The sequence below is a fragment of the Castor canadensis genome, chromosome 10, assembly GCF_047511655.1.
Source record: "Castor canadensis chromosome 10, mCasCan1.hap1v2, whole genome shotgun sequence".
In the NCBI taxonomy this organism is placed as follows: Eukaryota; Metazoa; Chordata; class Mammalia; order Rodentia; family Castoridae; genus Castor; species Castor canadensis.
In genome coordinates, this window is record NC_133395.1 from 11,644,312 (window position 1) to 11,664,883 (window position 20,572).

A 20,572-nucleotide genomic window follows, 5' to 3' on the forward strand; every position below is an offset into this window, starting at 1 on the left:
GCAAAAGGATGAAAATACTATAACGGACAATGCTAACCAAAAGAGAGTTATCACTAAAATTAGGTTGGGAGCAAGAAATATTACAGAGGATAAAAGTCAGCATCATAATAGATGATTCAATATACCAAAAAGATGTAAGAACTCAAATTGGTATACCTATTACAGTCATGATCATTCACAGCCCGTTGTCTAACCATCAGCAACAAAATGCTAACTAAAAGAGATAATCTCCTATACTCTTGGAAATCTGGACATCCCTACTGCTCAAAGTGTGGTGTTGCTCCAATCTTACTGTGCCACCATGAGGTAAGCCTGACATGGAGAGAAGAGTTTGGAAACTTCTATAGCATTTAACATTGCTGTGACACCTAAGAAGCATCTAATTCAAAGCAACTTATTTTTACTGTATTTTATGAAAGTATTAGTACACAAAGGATTGCAAACATTAAAAAAAAGAAAAAGCAAAGCAACAAATGAAAGTAACTGAACTGCTTCTTCACTACAGAGCATTTTTTTTTTTTAATATCTCATGGTTCAAGCAAGAGATCAAATTGGCAATTAAAAACCAATTAGAGGTAGGTGCCGGTGGCTCACACCTGTAACCCTAGCTACTCAGGAGGCAGATATCAGGAGAATTGAGGTTCAAAGCCAGCTCAGACAAATAGTTTGGGAGACTCTATCTCAAAAATAGCCAACACAAAACAGGGCTGATGGAATGGCTCAAGTGGTAGAGTGCCTGCCTGGCAAGCACGAGGCACTGAGTTCAAATTCCAGTATGACAAAAAAAAAACCCACTTAGAATCAAATGAAAATAAACAGAATGTGTTTTTGCAGAGAGGGATTGTTGATTTGTAAGTTTATTCTTTCGTCTACTTCACCACAGGCATGCGACTCCTCCCAGTTGGGGACCATTCAACCGTCTTTGCATTCCTCCTGCTGGCCATTAGACATGGTTGAATGGGTACTCAATATTCACTTAGACATTGAGTATTTACTCAAGTTTAACTAAGTGTTTCAATACCTATTCAACTGAAATAGCAGCCCTGGAATCCTGCCTCTACTCCTCCATTCCTATCTTCTTCACCATACCCGGTATCAAGATGATTCACCAGAATTCTATGCCTTACATGGGATGCTTCTACCGTGGCCTAGTAAGCAGTGGCTTAGACAGCCTAGCACCTCCTCATGTATTTAACGATGAAGAGGAGAAGATAAGGGGGAGAGCAGTAGCCTTTTCATCATTCATGCTTAGGAAGTGAGCTGGTGGAATCATTTTTGATGCAAAGGAATGACAACTTGAATTAACAGGAAGGATTAGAGCCTGCTGGAAGGTATTCATACTTATAAACTGCTTTGTGGAAACTCCTATTGTCTTCATTATAATCCCACACTCCATTTCCAAATGAAATATGGGATTAGTCTATTAATTAAAAGGGAATAAAATGGGATATAAAATGAAGTGACTACATTTTAATAATTCCAACAAAGCTAAATTAGGTAATAATAGCTTGGTTTACCAAAACTATAACTAGATAATCTGAAATAAGAGTTTAATATGACCAGGTGGTACAGAACTGTAATCCCAACAGTTGGATGGCAGAGGTAGGAGGATCATGAATTCAAGGTTAGCCTGCACTACATAGTGAGGCCCTGCCTCAAAAAAAAAAAAAAAAATCAGTCAATCAATAAATGACATGGACTTCCACTTAGTAAGAAATTAAACTCACCAAAAATGGTCTCTATTCATCAAGAAGAATAACATTCAAATAAGAAAAATAATTAAGCAGTGATTCCTTTTTTTTTTTTTTTAATTGTTGTGCTGGGTAGGGATACACTGTGGCATTTACAAAAGTTCTTACGATGTATCAAATATATCATACTTGAATTCACCCCCCTCCACCATTAAACAGTGACTTCAAGAAAGAAACAAGAACAGGAGATGTGAGAAATTTCGGACTTATCTGGACATTTAGAATGAATTGAAGTCACTAGGTCTCAATGAATTACAATCCCAGGACACTGAAAGAATTAAGATGTAAACAAAGAGCTCCTGCCAGCAATCTTTGACAAATCATGGCAAGCTCAAAGTCAACAAAAGAAAAAGAGAGGCCAAGGCACTAGCCTTCTGAGAAAGGGGGAAAAGTGAATTATGGAATATGCTGCCAGTGAGCATCAGGCTGATTCTATCAAAAATTCTAGGAAATTCAAATCTTAGTTCTGCCATGTAGTGGCAAGGTAACCTTGAAAAGATTTCAAAACTTTATGCCAAAGATTAAATGAGATTATATAGGAAAATCATATATGAATGAAACAATGTATACAAATAGTGATATATGCAAAACAGTACCTGTGAGATAGAAAATTCTCAGTAAACTTTTTTTTTCTTTTTTATTTCTACCACTTCAAAAAGAGGTGGGAGCAGCTAGGTACTGACATAGACTCATCATGAACAAGTCTTATCTATCTGACCTCTGGTGATGCAGAGGTACAGAGTGTACACAGGGAATATAATTTTATTATGAAAAGGCACTTGAGAAAAACCTTATAATACCTTCATTAAAAGACGCATGTAATCCTAGCTACTTGCGAGGCTGAGACTGGGAGGCTCTTGGTTCAAAACCAGCCAGGGCAAAAAGTTTGCAAGATCCCATCTCAACAGAAAAAGCTGAGTGTGGTAGTACGTACCTGTAACTCCAGCTCTGGAGGGAATCCTAAAATAAGAGGATCACAGTCCAGGCCAGCCTGGGCAAAAAAGTGAGACTATATTTCAAAAATAATCAGAGCAAAAAGGGCTGGAGGTTCAGCTCAAGTGTAAAGCGCCTGTCTAGCAAGCACAAAGCCCTGAGTTCAAATCTCAGTACCACAGAAAAGGGCTGGATGTTAAGAGGTAGGTGACTGAACCATGATATTCCCAATATTAATCATGCACATGACATCTGTAGGCTTCACTTTCCTTACTTGTAAGAGGAATGTAATCAAGTGTCAACAGATTGTCATGTAAGTTACACTGCCTGGCATTTAGTCAGCACAGCACAAGTGTTTGTTAAACACACTTGAACAGAGTTTGTTTGTGAATGGAATGTTTGTGCAGCGCTTGGCTCCAACCTCTTCAACATTTCCATAGGAAACTTGTTAATTGTTCATATGGTGTTCTGTCAAATTCTCAGAGAATATAAATGTTGGATGATGAAATCAACAGCCCAAAAAATCTTGACAGGCTACAGCTATAAAATGAAGTATCTAAGATGAAATTAAATCCTAGATAGAAATTGTAAGAAAAAAAATTTTTTTACAAGTACTATCCTGGCTTATCAGGATTTTCTGTGGATTTTAAAGGGAAATGTAGGTGACTCTAAGCTCAACATGCAGAAAAGAGTGCGTCTAGCAATGACTGTAATGTTCGGCTGTGTTAAGAGAACTGGAGTGTCCTATCCTAATAAGGCACTGTGTGCATGTATACTCCAAGATGGTGGGCACAACTTGCCCATCGTGAACTGTTCTCTACCCTCTCCTCTTAGGTTCTCCATGTGGTAGCTCACAGCCTGTGACTCTGAATACAAGGATGGGTGAGGACACAGATAAACAGTCAGCAATGTGTAGGAATGGACCAGTTTCCAATGCATGTGGGGGACAGGAAACACCCTCAGGTGGATCTCAGAGAACAGCCTCAAAACTTGCGTTGAAGTATAATTAGGACTTTATCGGGATGCCTAATGGCTTACTATGCCGTAATGCTGAAAGAATTCCCTCTAATCATGATTACTACAGACTTTATCTAAACTACTTCTTATAGGAAATCAAGCTACTTCCAGGCACTTTATCAGCTTTTCTCCCATAATAATCCGTGTTCCTGACAAAAGAAGATATTGTCATACACCAAGTGCAGATAAGAAACTGAGGCAAAGAAGTGAAGTGAATTGCCCTGGGTCGCAAGGAGATGGAATTACAATTCAGCATCTAATCTCAGAGCACACTATATGAGCTTTGGGAGGGAGCAGACTAGAATCACAATATAGTTTAAAAAAAGGGGGGTGGGGGCAGCTATTTACCTTAATCTCTGGAAGAAAGAAGATTAATTGTATTTTCCTTGGCACACACCAAAGATGTTTAGGAGAAGCAGACTCTGCATACTTATTCTAACCCTTTTCCAAATACTTTGAAAGCCTTGGTTTTACTGGTAGAAATAACTTCATTTTTTTAAACTAAGGCATGTGTTTGTTTGCTAGACTCTCTAAAGAAAGCAATTAATCTAGAAAGTTTTACAGTACACACAGGTTATTTCAGATCACCTGGGGAAGGGGCCACCCAAATAGGCAGAAATCCAGATGGCCAGCTCCCTCCATCCCTCAGCCCCACGATCCATTCCCACTCCAACTTCAGTGTCCACACATTGGAAATATAAAGAAGAAAGCATGTTTTTACACAAAAACATTCCATACAAACATAAGTTTTTATTATAAAGATTTACATATTCACCTAGTTACTGATCAGATCTGTGTTCTTTATAAAAATCTAGAAAGTATAGTTAAGCAAAACAAAATGAAACCAAAAGCATCCACTATACACCACCAAATAAGAACCTTGTGTGCTGAGCACAGTGGTGGTGGTGGTGGTGGTGATAGTGGAGGAGGAGGAGGAGAAACACCTTTGGTACCCATTCACAAGTCAGAAATTTCCTAAGGTTCATTTCTTCGATCAGGTCATGAGAAAATCAGTCAGAAGCTACAAACGACCCTAAGATTCATGTATAGTTTCTATGTAAGTAGGAATACTGGTGACTTATCCATGGAAGATTATCTTTTATTTTCTTGGCATTTTTCTCAGAAGATATAAGACCATTACTCAATTTCCTCAGTTGTATTTTAATTGGCCTGAAAATTTTACACTATAATTGTAGACTTGTATACCTCATTTACCAGCAAATATCATGGCCAAAATTGTCTCTTTATCTGTACACATAATGGCCACACGCATTGAAGATCATGGTATTTGAATATATTTTGTTTGAATTCTTCCTTTCTCTCAGAGAAGACACACACACACACACACACACACACAAAATCAGAACCCATGGAAGGGCTGACCCAGAAACTGTTAGCAATCAGCAAAGCATGAGTACAGTAGGATCTTTCCAAACTGAGCAATGCAGCCCAAGAATAGCAAATTTTAGTTCCTTTCTCTCTCGCATCTGAAAATCAGGCCTTACCTTTTTGTTTGCAGCCACACCATCCTCACAGTCGAGCACTGCACAATCTACTTTCAGGGATGGGATCTTCTTTATTTTCTTTTCGTCATCTCCAGGTACATAGAGCACTGCCCTCCGAGGGATGTACTTGTGACTGGGCACATGACTGTATCCACGCCTGGAGACATCAGCTGCTAGGGACGTCTTCCTGCAGGAGACATAATTGGGGTTAGTTCAAAATAGAATTTCTTTATTTGTAATTTCTTTTTCAGTACTGGGGTTTGAACTCAGCACCTAATCCTTGCTCAATTTCAGCCTAAAAAAAAAAAATCCACAAAACCCTTATTTTAAAATGTGAAATTTAAAATAGAACACGTGGATTATCTTTCTTAATTATGGCAGAACAGAATCACACATAAAAACTAGGAAAATAATTACAATGAAAATAACCACTAAACAAAATGTCATTTTGGCTGAAGTTTAAAAACTAGACAGCATTGTTTACTGGCATTATCTCCTGAGAGAAGGAGGAGGGGTGCTTATTTCTTCTTGGAAAATTCCAGGACTCAAGTATCAACATAAAATTCATTTGTGTTTCATACATACATAGCCTGAAGGTAATTTTATTAATTATTTTTGGCAGTGCTGGGAATTGAACCCAGGACTTTGTGCACGCTAGACAAGTGCTCTCCTGCTGAGCAACACCAGCAGCCCTTGATTTCTTGAGACACGGTCTCGGAAATCCTTCTACCTCTGCTTCTTGAGTTCTGGGATTATAGACTTGGCCACCATGCCCAGTTTGCATCTGTGTTTTGATGTTGTAACCCATCCCATAATGTCAGTTTGCAGCATGTCAGTGCTCAAAAAGTTTTGAATTTTCAAATTTCAGATTTTCTAGATCAGGGATGCATAACCTGCACTACCTATACTTACATGTAAATTAAAAACTAGAAAATCAACAAACTATGTAAGCTGTAATCTGTGGCCCCTCTCTGCAAATGCAATTCTGAAAGTAGGTAAAACAGTGATTTGAGTCTAAATTTAACAACAGTTAAGATAGGCTGGCTCCTTCTTAACTGGGTAGAAAGGACAGTGTTCATTGTAGACAACTGACTTATTAGAAGCTTCAACTCCTCACCATTTTGCAGATTAGCAAGAAGACTAAACAAAAGGCAATGGTGCACACGGAATCTTAGTGAGAGCTTGGTGGGTAGAGGGCGGAGCAGGGGTGGTAGCAGTTCCTATTGCTATTAATGAAGGACCGGTGGCCCTCAGTACAGTGCTCTTTGCCTTTCCTATCATCTAAGTTTTAGCTCCCTGCAGCCCCTGCCTCTACCATAGTTTTTCCTGTAAAAAATGATGCTATAGACTATAAAATTTGATGAAAGGGGAATCAGTTCTCACAGTCAGGCTCTGCTACGAAACTGGCAGAGCCCAGTGCAAAATGAAAACGCAGAACCCCTGTTTAAAGTGTGGTGGGAATTTCTAGATGGCAACAGAACTTTATTTCAAGTGCCAGCACTTGAGAGCACACAGTACACATGCATGAAGCCAGCCCTGCCTGTAACAGATGAGGCTCTATGTCATGAAGACTGCTGGTTAAGGAAAGGTTAAACCCTAGCAAACTAGTGACATCCTGATGTTTTACTCCCTGATGTAAATAATGTGATTCTTTCCAAAACTATCAGCTCAATTCTTCAGGAGAACTTTTTATGAAAATTTTAATTTTTTCTTATTGTTGTGCTGGGTGGAGGTACACTGTGGCATTTGCAAACGTTCTTACAATGTATCAAATATATCATAGTTAGACTCACCCCCGCCACCGTTCTCCTTTAGCTCCCCCATTCCTGGGACGGTTTCAGCAGGTCTCATTTTTCCATTTACATACATGTGCACACAGAATCTGCACCATTCTCCCACGTGATCTTTCCGTCCCCTCCCCTGACTGGTACCAACCCGAACTGCTGAAGTCAGTGCTCATCCTAAGTTACAGCAGGTATTTTGCATGGCTAAAACATTTCACCGTGACTAATGTGCCTTGTTACTTAGTGAATTGCAAAAAAAAAGCATTGTCTTTTGGGGAGGCTAGCAAGTTTGTGCAGACATCCTCATTCCTTCTTGCTAATAAACTACTTGTTTTTCCACAAAATAAGCACTGTGCTACGTGAGATATGGGAAGGTATAAATAGGTCTTTAAACTGTATGTACAAAACCTTTAACTCAATATGAACTATATTAAGGCCAACTAATTGACAAATGCCTCAAATATCTGTCATTGTTCATTGATTGAAAACAAGAGTGAAAATGTAATGATGTAACAGCAACAGCCATATTTTATTTATCATTCACAGTGAAAGAGTTTTCAACACATGCATTTCCCACAAAACCAGGAAACCCTTCAGACAAAAATCTCTGCTCATCAGGATTTAGCTTAACCAGCCACATAGGACCAAAGTTGATCTATGCATGGTGGCTTATGACTGTAATCCCAGCTACTTAGGAAGTAGAGGCAGAAGGATCCCAAGTTCAAGGCCCACATGGGTTACATAGTAAGCTCAAGATCAGCCTGCACAGTCTCAAAATAGAACTGTAACAAAGGAATGGGGATGTATCTCAATGTAGGCAAGTAAAACACTCACCCAACATGCATGTACCCAGAATTGGACAATCTAGAGCCACCAAAACCAGGAACAAAACCAGCAAGCCTTAGGGAAGGGGTCAGTCTGGTAACAAAGTCTACCACATTTTTAGATTCAAATGCCCAAGTTTTCAACAACAAAGGTCACAAGGCATATAGAGAAATAGGGAAATAGGGCCCAGTCGAAGGAAGAAATAAGTTGATAGAAATTATCTCTGAAAAACACCTGATGTCAGATATACTAGACAAAGATTTTAAAACAACTGTCTTTTAGGGCCTCACTAACGCAGTCCAAGCTGGCTTTGAATTCTAGATCCTCCTGCCTTTGTATCCCAACTGCTAGCATTGTAGGCATGAATCACCACACCCAAACTAAAAACAACTGTCTTAAAGAGCTTTTAGAAGATGTGAATAAAACCAAGGAAACAATGTATAAACAAAGTGGACGTATCAAAAAGAAAATCTAGAGGACTTGGGTTGGGCAGGGTGGTGTACACTTGTAATCTCAGCTATGTCGGGGGAGAAGATGGGAGGATCTTGGTTCTAGGTCAACCTAGGGGGGGAAAAAAGTTAGGAAGACCACAGTCTGAGGCTGGCTCCCAGACAAAAACACAACACCTAGCTGAAAAATAAAGTAAAAAAGAACCGGGGGGGGGGGGGGGGGGGGGGGTAACCCAAGTGATACTGTTTGCTTAGCAAGTGTGAAGTCCTGAGTTCAAAACCCAGTATTACACACACACACACACACACTCTCTAGTGCTGAAAATTACAATAACTGAAGTGAGAAATTCATGAGAGGGATTCACTGTTCCACTCTGTTTCTGTGAGTTGAACCTTTTTAGATTCCACATGTAAGATCATGCAGTATTTGAGTTTTTGTGTTTGGCCTGCTTAGCATAAAATCCTCCAGGGTCATCCATCTTGCTGTGAATGGTGGAGGTGGGAGGAAGCTAGAGAAAACGGAGAAATGCTGGTCAAAGGGGACGGACTTGCAGTTGAAGACGAGTAAGTTAATAACAATGTATTGTACACCTGAAATTTGCTGAGAAAGTGGATCTTAACTATTCTTACCAAACAGGTACACAAAAGATAACTACACGAGGTGGCCTATGTCAATCAGCTGCTAACCAGTGGGCTGGTGGAGTGGTTCAAGTGGTAGAGTGCCTGCCTAGCAAACGTGAGGCCCTGAGTTTAAACCCCAGTGCTGCCAAAAATCAACAAATAAGCACAGCTGCTAACCAATAATAATTTCATAATGAACACATATGTCAAAACCTCGTGATGAGGGCTGGGATGCGGCTCAGTGCAAAGTGCTTGCCCACCATGTGCAAGGCCCTGGGATCGATCCCAGCCCTGAAAAAATAAATCATGATGGATACCTTGAGCAAATGAGATTTTGTCAATTACTCTGTTTTTGAGACAGGATCCTGCTATATAGCCCAGGCTAGCCTTGAGCTGACTAGCTTCCAGCGTCAGATGCCCAAGTACTGAGGTCACAAGGGTGCATCACCACGCTTAATTGTTAGTTTTAAATGGAAGATGTAACATCATATATGCAGCATCAGTCCAACTTCATGTGAAATGAAGAGAAAAATATCTAAAAGAAAATACTACTACGAATCTTACTAGGGATGTCTCTGAATTGCCAAATTTAGGATTAAGATTTTTCTTCCTTTTTTTTTCTATTTTTCACATTTCCAGGAAGAACATTATTCCTTTTTAAATTCCTATCATCGGTGGCTGAAAAAAAAAAACAATCAAAAACTCAAAGCATTTAAAAGGTGTCAAATGCCAATACAATAGAGTGGCAAGCACTAGGCTGAATGATATGAAACTGCTGCTGTCTGACTATTTCTTCCCTATGAAGTGGTAATTTTATCTGGTTCAACCCAGTATCTAACTGTCAGAAGATGAGTAAGAAGTCCCATATGGGCCACCTCGTACAGGTTAAAGCTCACCAGAGACAGTAAGCTGCTACTTTATCTGGTACTTGCCACCTATGTGCTGTTGGGCGACACAGCCCAGCATCAGGAATTTTGTTCCAGTATGCTCATCTAGGTGATAAACTCTCGAGGCAGGGATGGTCTCCTAACTCTTAGGCACATAAGACGTATACATTTGTGTTAACTTGTTAGCTAACTCTGTTAGTCTGTTTTTTGTTACTAACTGCTCACTGGATGAATGAATGAATGAATGAACGAACATATGAACAAAGGAAGTAGAGGCAATGACAAGAAGCTTTCATTGCTATTTAGGGAGAGGTGAAGTTACACAAAATACTTCAGGCTGGGTAACTTTATAAAGAAAAGAGGTTTATTTGACTCACAGTTGGAAGTGAAGTCCAAACAACCTATGACAGCTCTAGTGGGGGCCCTTGTGGCTATGTCACCTCATGATGGATAGCACCACTATGCTGGAGTGTGTGCAAGAGTGAGAGATGGCATTGCAAGACCAGGAAGCCAAAAGAGGCCGAGAATGGACAGGCCAGTTCTTTCATAACAACACTCTTGCAGAACCAACTCAGGGGTCCCACAAAAATACCCTACTTCCTTCTGAGGACACTCCCATGACCTAAAGACCTCCTACTAGGGTTAGGCCCACCTCTTAAAGGTCCCTCCACCTTTCGAATCACATGTATTAGAGCAGACTTCCAATGCATGAACTGCTGGGGGCAAACTCAAACCAGTTCCAAACTGCAGCACCAACCAAAGCCGTCCAGACCAGAGGTGTAGACTCATCTGCCACCCCATCCTTGTTCTGGTGGAAGTCAAGCAGTAGTGGTGACTACAGTAGGAGATAATTTCTGTTTTCTGCCCCCTTCTCCATCTTTGAACCTTGTATCCAACCTGTCTGTCCCTTCTTTCCTCTGACATCTACTTCTCCCTGTAATACATTTACACTCGATTTTAGGACCCACTTCACCTTTACCTAAATGACATGAAAGCCTTACTGTCCCCACTTTGTTCTTTCCTTCATTCATTTAGTGAGCAGTTAGTAAATGCCCAGTGGGTGCCCCATACTAGGCTTCCTCTAGCACACATGGCAGCATCAATGTGCAGATTACAAAAAGGCAGCCCCCTGCACGTTGCAGTGCACAGAAGACCAAAAAGGCACTTCTTGTTTCTGCTGCAGCATGGTCTGGGGTGTGGAGGCAAGTTGGAGTTCAGCCCTGTTGTGCCCTCACCAGGCGCCCTGTCCAGGGCACACCCTGCACAACCACATGCAGTGGCCCCAAGTCACGAAAGTGCTAAGCACAGTGAGAGGCAGCCTACAAGGAGTGTGAGGTGCCCAGAAGGTGACCTGTAAAACCAAGGCCAGCAAGGATCAAGGCAGCAAGACTGAAAGCAAGCTGAAAAAGGTGTTATGGAGATTAGGCTGCAGGTTCTGTTGTGGGCCCAGGGTCTGGAAGGGTTGTCAGGAGCCCAGGCATGGCAGTCATGGCTCAGAAGGACAAAGAAGGGCTTCCCTCAAGCCTTCCTCCTCCCTTCTGGCAGCTGAGTCTTCTTCTTCCCCTAGCCCTGGCTGTTCCAAAATCTGTTCTGTGCTGGGATTGTATTCAGCACTGACATTGCTTATGAATACAACTGCAATAGGTGACAAGATCAAACTTATTTTATCTTCCACACTTGGACTTAGGACCTCTTGGTAGTCAACATGTAAATAAATATTCAAACAACATGCAAAGCAGGGCTTACCACGAGTTGAAAAAAAATCTGGTAGCCTTATGTTGAATTTTCTTTAGAAAGGGACTCTTTTAAGCTATGACATTCCAGAGGGCCTCCTGGCCTCGTTTTTGTCTTCTGCCTTTTGTCCTCCACCTGACGCCATTAATTAACTGTTTATATAACTAGAGACATAACTAGTCCTGAGCACCACAGGGGTTCTCAACCTGGATTCCACATAACCACCACCCGGGATGCTTTTAAAAACCATCAAATACTAGGCTGCAATCAGCACAATGAAATGAACTTTACCGGGAACAGGGCCCAGACTTTGGGAACTTTCAAAGCTGCTTGAGTGGGGCCTCCTATCTACCTTATGTGAGGCTCTCCCACCTCCCAGGAGAATGGGTTATGAGAAGTGGGTCAGAAATGTAGAACCTGGGGCCCCAACCCTGCTATGCAGAACCTCCCCAGCTGCAGCACATTCCAGGAAGTCTGTGAATTGTACTCCAGGTCAGAGTCTCAAACCTGGCAGCATCTGGAGGTCACCTGAGGAGTTTTTTCATCTGGTGATACTCAAGCCCCGGCCACAGGAGTCTGACATCACTAGTGCAGGGTAAGACCTAAGCTTTGGGCCTTTTCAAAGTTCTCTATGGGATTAAAATTGCAGTCAAGTGGCAGGGCCACCATGCTGGATTGTCCCAATGTATAGTCACTGCAATAATGCAAGAAATTCTGCATCAATAAAAATTTCTCTTATGTGAGCCATATGCTACCTTTCTATACAAGGAGATGGTGTGAAATTAAAAAAAAAAAAACATAACTGAAAATACAGTGAATTTAAAGGAAAAAAATGCTTAAAGAAGAGCCTTTCTGATTTAAAAAAAAAAAGTAAATTTGAACACTAATGATATTTAAAATAGCAGCAATAATCAAATCTAATGCCAGTTGAGGATCTCTAAATAGTACAGGACTTCTAAACCTGCGTTGATGTTTTCCTTAGCTGAGAGTACACATGGACGTAGTCAACCGGGGAACCTGTTTTTAACTTGGGGCCTCATGGTGGCTAGGTAGGTGCTCTACCACTTGAGCCACGCCCACAGCCCTTTATTTTGCTTTACCTTTCAGATAGGGTTTCTCACTTTTTGCCCAGGCCATGATCCTCCTACCTATACTTTCTGCATAGCTGGGGCTACAGATGTATACCATCATGCCCAACATGTTTGTTGATATAGGGTCTCACTAACTTTTTGCCCAGGCTGGCCTTTAACCCCAATCCTCCCAACCTCATGTCCCAAGTAACTGGAATTACAGACATGTGTCATCATGTCCAGCCAGCCTGGGGAATTTTGAAAAAAACAAAAAAATGAAAACAAAACCCATACCTAGGCAGAAGTGCAAATCAATTACAACAGAGGAGCCTTGCATGGAGACCCCTCCACATCACTGCTTCTTTACACTTCCAGAGAGACTCTCAAGTGCAGCCAAAGGTGAGAGTGTCTGCACAGGGCTCTCAGCACAATCAAAGGGTCTTACTAAGCCAAGGTAGGACTTGGGTTGTTACCAGAATCTAATCCTATTATATTTCAGCAGGGGAGGTGGGGACCAATTACACAACTGTCCACTAATCAAGTGATGAGGAATGGAAACATTGAGTGAGTGGTAATGTTCCTTCTTGAGAGTCACACCACTTTTTGTTCTCCACTTGCTGTATCAGTAGTGCAAAGGTGTAGGGGTGAGGGTGTAAGAGGTGCTTAAACTGCTTTTCCTGAAAAGCACTGGGCCCACGAATTAACTAAACATTGGGGAAAAGCTTGGCATCTCTGTCCCCATTTTGTACCTGTCATCTTTGCTCTGAGCCATTCTCTCCTGCAGCCACCTAAATCAAAGAAGGACAGGAATGATCGGTAATATCTTTACGACTGAAACTTCCTCTAAGAAACAGAGGAGCCCTGCAGGACAGACCACCCCTCCAAATGAGGACAATTACCTATAATGATGAGGCTGCACCCTGGGGCAGGCGCAATCATCTCATGGGAACCAGTTCGCTCCCTCCAAGTGATGACAGCAATAACTTCTCTGGAACCCTCCCCTGAACCCTCCGACTGAGATAATGGTCAGCCAGGTCATGACTGGGGCTGTTTAACTATACACGCCTTTTGTCCCTTGCCCCTAAGTCTTTCTCTATTTAAGGTTAAAACTCATGTCTAAACCTGAAGACGGCTGAAGATGGGCTGAATATTTACTCTGCTCTTCCCACAGCACGTCCCAAGCCATGTAGTAAATCTCCTTTCTCTGCCTTCACCATGTCTCTTTGCTTGGTGTATAGGGGTGAGTAGGTGGATCTGACACGTGGAAACTCAGGAGTTTGAACCTGAAGTCCAAGACTCTGGCTCCTTGCTGAGCATGAAGCTACAACTAGATTCTCATACCAAGTCCAGAGTGAGATAATAGACTTGGTTTTGTTGATAGAGAAGGAAGCAGCTTGAAGGTCTGAACGTGGCGCTCCTAGGAGACTGAGAGGAAAAGGAATGGGAGACCTGCAGGGAAGAAAGTCCTCAAATTCCTTCAGGAACTATAAGGTGCTAAGAAAAGCTCTGAGGCACATGCCAGGACTGGGTAAAGGTGTCCTTGTTCTAGGAACCTGCAGAGTGGTGGAGGTGGCCAGAAAGGTGATGGGGACTTCCAAGCAAGCTCAGGACAGGAGCTGAAGGCAGGAGGGATTCTGCCATCTTCCCACTTCAGAGTCTGTAAGTCTTCATGGGGGCTCCCCAATGATACAGGCAGTGCAGGAGAGCAGTAACCATATGCACCAAGACGGAGAAGAGGCCAAAGCAGTGTGCTCCTCATTACCCAGGATGTGGAAGACTCCAGAAATTTCTGCCTAGGAAGGGTGAGGATCTCTATCTCTAAGGCACAGGGTGGACAGCAAGGCTGGGGCAGGAGGACTGTCAGGCGTGGGCAGCAACAGGAGAGCACCTCCTATGTGAGAAGACAGCCCACCAATCCACTGCCAGTGCTAAGGGCCTAGGAACTCTTCACAGGAGCACTATGACACAGGCTTCCTCTTGGGACCTTGCCACCTAGAATAAAGGGCAGTGGGTAGTTACTTAAAGGTCAAGGGTCACCTTGACTGGGCACATTTGTATGCATTTTCCCCCTACCAATGCACAGGAAGGGACATTTCACACCAAAATGAGATGGATTACACAAAATGAAGCTGAATTTTTGGCACATTTGAATTAAACCTGTCTACATTTTCAACAGCATATCAAAGACTTTGTGCAGACAGACTCTGGGCAAGGGTATGGCTCAAGTGGTAAAGCACCTGCCTAGCAAGCATAAGGCCTTGAGTTCAAACCCCATTACCATAAAAACCAACCCCCCCCAAACCCCTTAACCCTGAGTAGCTTAACATGTGGTTCCTGTCTTTCTGACGGAGCCATTTCTGCCACAAATTTTCTTGCCTCTGAGACCTCTTTCCTCCTTCCACCTCCCAACTCTTTTTTTTTCTAAGAATTTTCTATTTGTCGCCAGTGCAATGCAGCAGAAGCTAGAGTTCCAAGAGAAGGAGAAGGATCATGCTCTGATTTTGACTTAGTACCTTCTCATGACCTGTGACCCCCTGGGTAAAAAAGAATCACAGGTTGAGTTTTACCTCTACAGAGACTGGTGCCTCCAGTTGGGGCATACCACTGCATCTCACTAACCATGTGCTTTCCAAGAGGTTACATTTCCTTTAGTGGGTGCCAATTAACTCAAAATTAATTCCACAAAAACCATATGTTCATCTCAATAGATACAGAAAAGGCAGTTGACAAAATCTTTTCTGATAAAAAGCACTTTAACAAACTCAACAAGAAGGGAAACTTGCAATTCTGAGGACTAAGTTGAAGGCTGTCAGACAGAATCTCAAGTTAGCAAACATCCATCCAGCCTTCATGCTGAGAACCCATCAGTGATTCAGTGCAGAACCCAATCAGGCTGGTTGCAGGGGGCAATCTGAATCTCCTGTCCCAAGAAGAACCCCTTTTGGGTTTAGAAACTTTCATATTTACTGGACCAACTCACTATTAGCCTAGTAACCAATGTATTTGGGGGGGGGGGAGTGAAATATTTTTAATAGAGTAATCATTATTATTATTTTTTAATAGCTAATGGAAGCCAGATGCTGGTGGCCTATAACCCTCTCTATTTGGAAGGGTCATGGTTCAAGGCCAGGCAGGGCAAAAAGCTTTTGATACTGAATCACAACCAATAGTTGTGCATGGTGATGCACATCTGTCATACCATGTTACACGGGAGGCTGATATTGGGATGATTTTGGTTTCAGTCCAGCCTGGGCAAAAAAGTTAGCAAGACCCCATCTCAATGGAAAAAAGCTGGACATGGTACATGCCTACCATCTCAGCAACAACAGGAAATGTAAAATAAGAGGATCACAATCGAGGCCAGCTTGGGTAAAAAGCAAGACTCTATCTCCAAAATTACAGGAACAAGAAGGACTGGAGGTATGACTCAAGCAGTATAGCACCTGACTCATAAGCAGGAAACCCGAGTTCAAACTCCAGTAACACCACCAAAAAAAAAAAGTTAGTGGATTTTAATATTATATCATATTTTACTCTTGTTGTCCAGTTTGACAAGCTTTCCCAAGTATGCTGATGACTTGAGGAAGGGAGTTTTACCAGTACACACAAGGTAGGAGCACAGCTTATTGGTGAGATGCAGCTTTCCACCTCAGATCTGACTCTAAAGGAAGTGGATCCCTGGGAGAAGTGCAAAGAGAAAGGAAGTTCCTGCAGTCCTGGTGACATGACTGCTCAAACTGTCAGGTGACTGAGGCACTGGGAGGAGCTTCAACAATTTTTAATAAGTTTCCTTAAGTTCTCATTTGTTCTCAAGCATAAGAAATTATAAAAAGAAAAACCCAATGAGACATCACTTAAAAATAATACATCAGTTACTTTCCATTTAGGAGGCCACATAGATATGCAATGACCCTTTAAGTTCCTTTAAGATTTTCACCTTAAGAGCTGATAAAGGTTGAAAATTAAAATTCCTTTTTTCTTTTCTTTTTGGTAGTACTGGGGAATGAGCCCAGGGCCTTATGGCATGCTAGGCAAGCACTTTGCCACTTGAGCCACACTCCAAGCCCCAAACAAAAATTTCTTTTTTTTTATTGTTTTATTACTCATAGGTGCATAAAATGCTTGGGTCATTTCTCCCCCCTGCCCTCATCCCCTCCCTTACCACCCACACTGCCCCGTCCATCTCCCGCCCACCCCCTCAATACCCAGCAGAAACTATTTTGCCCTTATCTCTAATTTTGTTGAAGAGAGAGCATAAGCAATAATAGGAAGGAACAAGGGTTTTTGCTAGTTGAGATAAGGACAGCTATACAGGGAGTTGACTCACATTAATTTCCTGTGCGTGTGTGTTACCTTGCAGGTTAATTCTTTTTGATCTAACCTTTCCTCTAGTTCCTGGTCCCCTTTTCCTATTGGCCTCACTTGCTTTTAAGGTATCTGCTTTAGTTTCTCTGCGTTAAGGGCAACAAATGCTAGCTAATTTTTTAGGTGTCTTACCTATCCTCACACCTCCCTTGTGTGCTCTCGCTTTTATCATGTGCTCAAAGTCCAATCGCCTTGTTGTGTTTGCCTTTGATCTAATGTCCGCATATGAGGGAGAACATGCGATTTTTGGTCTTTTGGGCCAGGCTAACCTCACTCAGAATGATGTTCTCCAATTCCATCCATTTACCAGAGAATGATAACATTTCGCTCTTCTTCATGGCTGCTTAAAATTCCATTGTATATAGATACCACACTTTCTTGATCCATTCATCAGTAGTGGGGCATCTTGGCTGTTTCCATAACTTGGCTATTGTGAATAGTGCCGCAATAAATATGGGTGTGCAGGTGCCTCTGGAGTAACCTGTGTCACAGTCTTTTGGGTATATCCCCAAGAGTGGTATTGCTGGATCAAAGGGTAGATCAATGTTTAGCTTTTTAAGTAGCCTCCAAATTTTTTTCCAGAGTGGTTGTACTAGTTTACATTCCCACCAACAGTGTAAGAGGGTTCCTTTTTCCCCGAATCCTCACCAACACCTGTTGTTGGTGGTGTTGCTGATGATGGCTATTCTAACAGGGGTAAGGTGGAATCTTAGTGTGGTTTTAATTTGCATTTCCTTTATTGCTAGAGATGGTGAGCATTTTTTCATGTGTTTTTTGGCCATTTGAATGTCTTCTTTTGAGAAAGTTCTGTTTAGTTCACTTGCCCATTTATTGGTTCATTAGTTTTGGGAGAATTTAGTTTTTTTAAGTTCCCTATATATTCTGGTTATCAGTCCTTTGTCTGATGTGTAGCTGGCAAATATTTTCTCCCACTCTGCGGGTGTTCTCTTCAGTTTAGAGACCATTTCTTTTGATGAGCAGAAGCTTTTTAGTTTTATGAGGTCCCATTTATCCATGCTATCTCTTAGTTGTTGTGCTGCTGGGGTTCCATTGAGAAAGTGCTTACTTATACCTACTAACTCCAGAGTATTTCCTACTCTTTCCTGTACCAACTTTAGAGTTTGGGGTCTGATATTAAGATCCTTGATCCATTTTGAGTTAATCGTGGTATAGGGTGAAATACATGGATCTAGTTTTCAGTTTTTTGCAGACTGCTAACCAGTTTTCCCAGCAGTTTTTGTTGAAGAGGCTGCTTTTTCGCCATCGTCTATTTTTAGCGCCTTTGTCAAAGACAAGTTGGTTATAGTTGTGTGGCTTCATATCTGGGTCCTCTGTTCTGTTCCACTGGTCTTCATGTCTGTTTTTGTGCCAATACCGTGCTGTTTTTATTGTTATTGCTTTGTAATATAGTTTGAAGTTGGGTATCGTGATACCTCCAGCATTGTTCTTTTGACTGAGTATTGCCTTGGCTATTCGTGGCCTCTTGTGTTTCCATATAAATTTAACGGTAGATTTTTCAATCTCTTTAATGAATGTCATTGGAATTTTGATGGGAATTGCATTAAACATGTAGATTACTTTTGGGAGTATAGACAATTTTACTATGTTGATTCTACCAATCCATGAGCATGGGAGATCTCTCCACTTTCTGTAGTCTTCCTCAATCTCTTTCTTCAGAAGTGTATAGTTTTCCTTGTAGAGGTGGTTCATATCCTTTGTTAAGTTTACACATAGGTATTTGATTTTTTTTGAGGCTACTGTAAATGGAATTGTTTTCATACATTCTTTCTCAGTTTGTTCATTATTAGTGTATAGAAATGCTAATGATTTTTCTATGTTGATTTTATATCCTGCTATTTTCCTATAGCTATTGATGGTGTCTAGGAGCTTTTGAGTAGAGTTTTTTGGGTCTTTAAGATACAGGATCATATCATCTGCAAATAGGGATATTTTGACAGTTTCTTTACCTATTTGTATTCCTTTTATTCCTTCTTCTTGCCTAATTGCTCTGGCTAGGAATTCCAGTACTATCTTGAATAGGAGTAGAGATAGTGGTCCTCCTTGTCTGGTTCCTGATTGTAGAGGGAATCTCCATTAAGTATAATGCTGGCTGTAGGTTTGTCATATATAGCTTTTATAATGTTGAGGTACTTTCCTTCTATTCCTAGTTTTCTTAGAGCTTTGATCATGAAATGGTGTTGGATCTTATCAAAGGCTTTTCCTGCATCTACTGAGATGATCAAGTGGTTTTTGTCTTTGCTTCAGTTAATGTGGTTTATTACGTTTATTGTTTTTCGTATGTTGAACCACCCCTGCATTCCTGGGATGAAGCCTACTTGGTCGTGGTGAATGATCTTTTTGATGTGTTATTGAATTTGGTTTTTTTGTTGAGGATTTTTGCATCAATGTTCATTAAGGAGATTGGCCCATAGTTCTCCTTTTTTGAGGTGTCTTTGCCTGGTTTTGGGATAAGTGTAATACTGGCTTCATAAACTGTGTTAGGCAGTTTTCCTTCCCTTTCTATTTCGTGGAACAGTTTAAGGAGGGTTGGTATCAGTTCTTCTTTAAAGGTCTGATAGAATTCAGCAGAGAATCCATCAGGTCCTGGACTTTTCTTTTTCGGGAGACTCTTGATTGCTGCTTCAGTTCATTTTGTGTTATAGATCTATTCAGGTGATTAATTTCCTCTTGGTTCAGTTTTAGATGATGATATGTATCTAGAAATCTGTCCATTTCTTTAAGATTTTCAAATTTATTTGAAAATATGTTCTTGAAGTAGTCTCTGATGATTTTCTGGACTTCCATGGTGTTTGTTGTTATCTCTCCTTTTGCATTCCTGATTCTACTAATTTGGGTTTTTTCTCTCCTCATTTTAGTCAGGTTTGCCAGGGGTCTATCGATCTTGTTTATTTTTTCAAAGAACCAACTTTTTGTTTCATTAATTCTTTGTATGGTTTTTTTGGTTTCTATTTCGTTGATTTCAGCTCTTATTTTTATTATTTCTCTCCTGTTTTTTTGGGATTTGCTTATTCTTGTTTTTCTAAGAGTTTTAGATATATCATTAGGTCATTGATTTGGGATCTTTCAGTCTTTTTAATATATGCACTCATGGCTATAAACTTTCCTCTCAGGACTGCCTTTGCTGTGCCCCATAGGTTCCGGTAGGTTGCCAAACACAAATTTCTTATGGGATAGTTTGCACAAATCCACAGCAGTGTGATAGATTCACAACGGATTCCTACTTAGGGCTGCATCTTCAGTCCTTTGAAGGAGGTGAAGACACGTAACGAGACTCTGCCATTGTCCCCTCCTTAGTTATATTGTAGGAAAAGCTGAGTTCTAACCTCGTGTGGCAATGGGTACAGAAGAATCTGAGATGCTGAGTGAAATAACAGTGCATTTGCCTGTTTTTTCTACCCTCCAAATGACAGCAAAATTCACCTACTAATTTCCACCACGCTTATGGCTATTAATAACCAGATATTTACGCCAGCATCTATAATTGAGGCCTACTTATGTTCGCACTTTGCTAAGTTCCCAAGTGCCCCAAGAGATTCCTTCCCTACTTTGAAGAACTGTTTCAGTTACTATGGTAACAGTGCGCAGATAAGGGGAGCTTTCCATGGACACA

General features: G+C 41.2%; 1 protein-coding gene across 4 annotated transcripts in view; it reads right to left on the reverse strand.

Moving 5' to 3' along the window:
- The window catches only part of Clybl (citramalyl-CoA lyase), a 246,235-nt gene that overhangs the window by 94,067 nt on the left and 131,596 nt on the right, over positions 1–20,572 (reverse strand). For all 4 annotated transcript variants that reach the window (XM_020160884.2, XM_074043054.1, XM_074043056.1 and 1 more), the window contains one exon: positions 5,207–5,393. In XM_020160884.2, the coding sequence (XP_020016473.1) occupies positions 5,207–5,393 (187 nt within the window). The remainder of the gene's footprint in view (positions 1–5,206; positions 5,394–20,572) is intronic.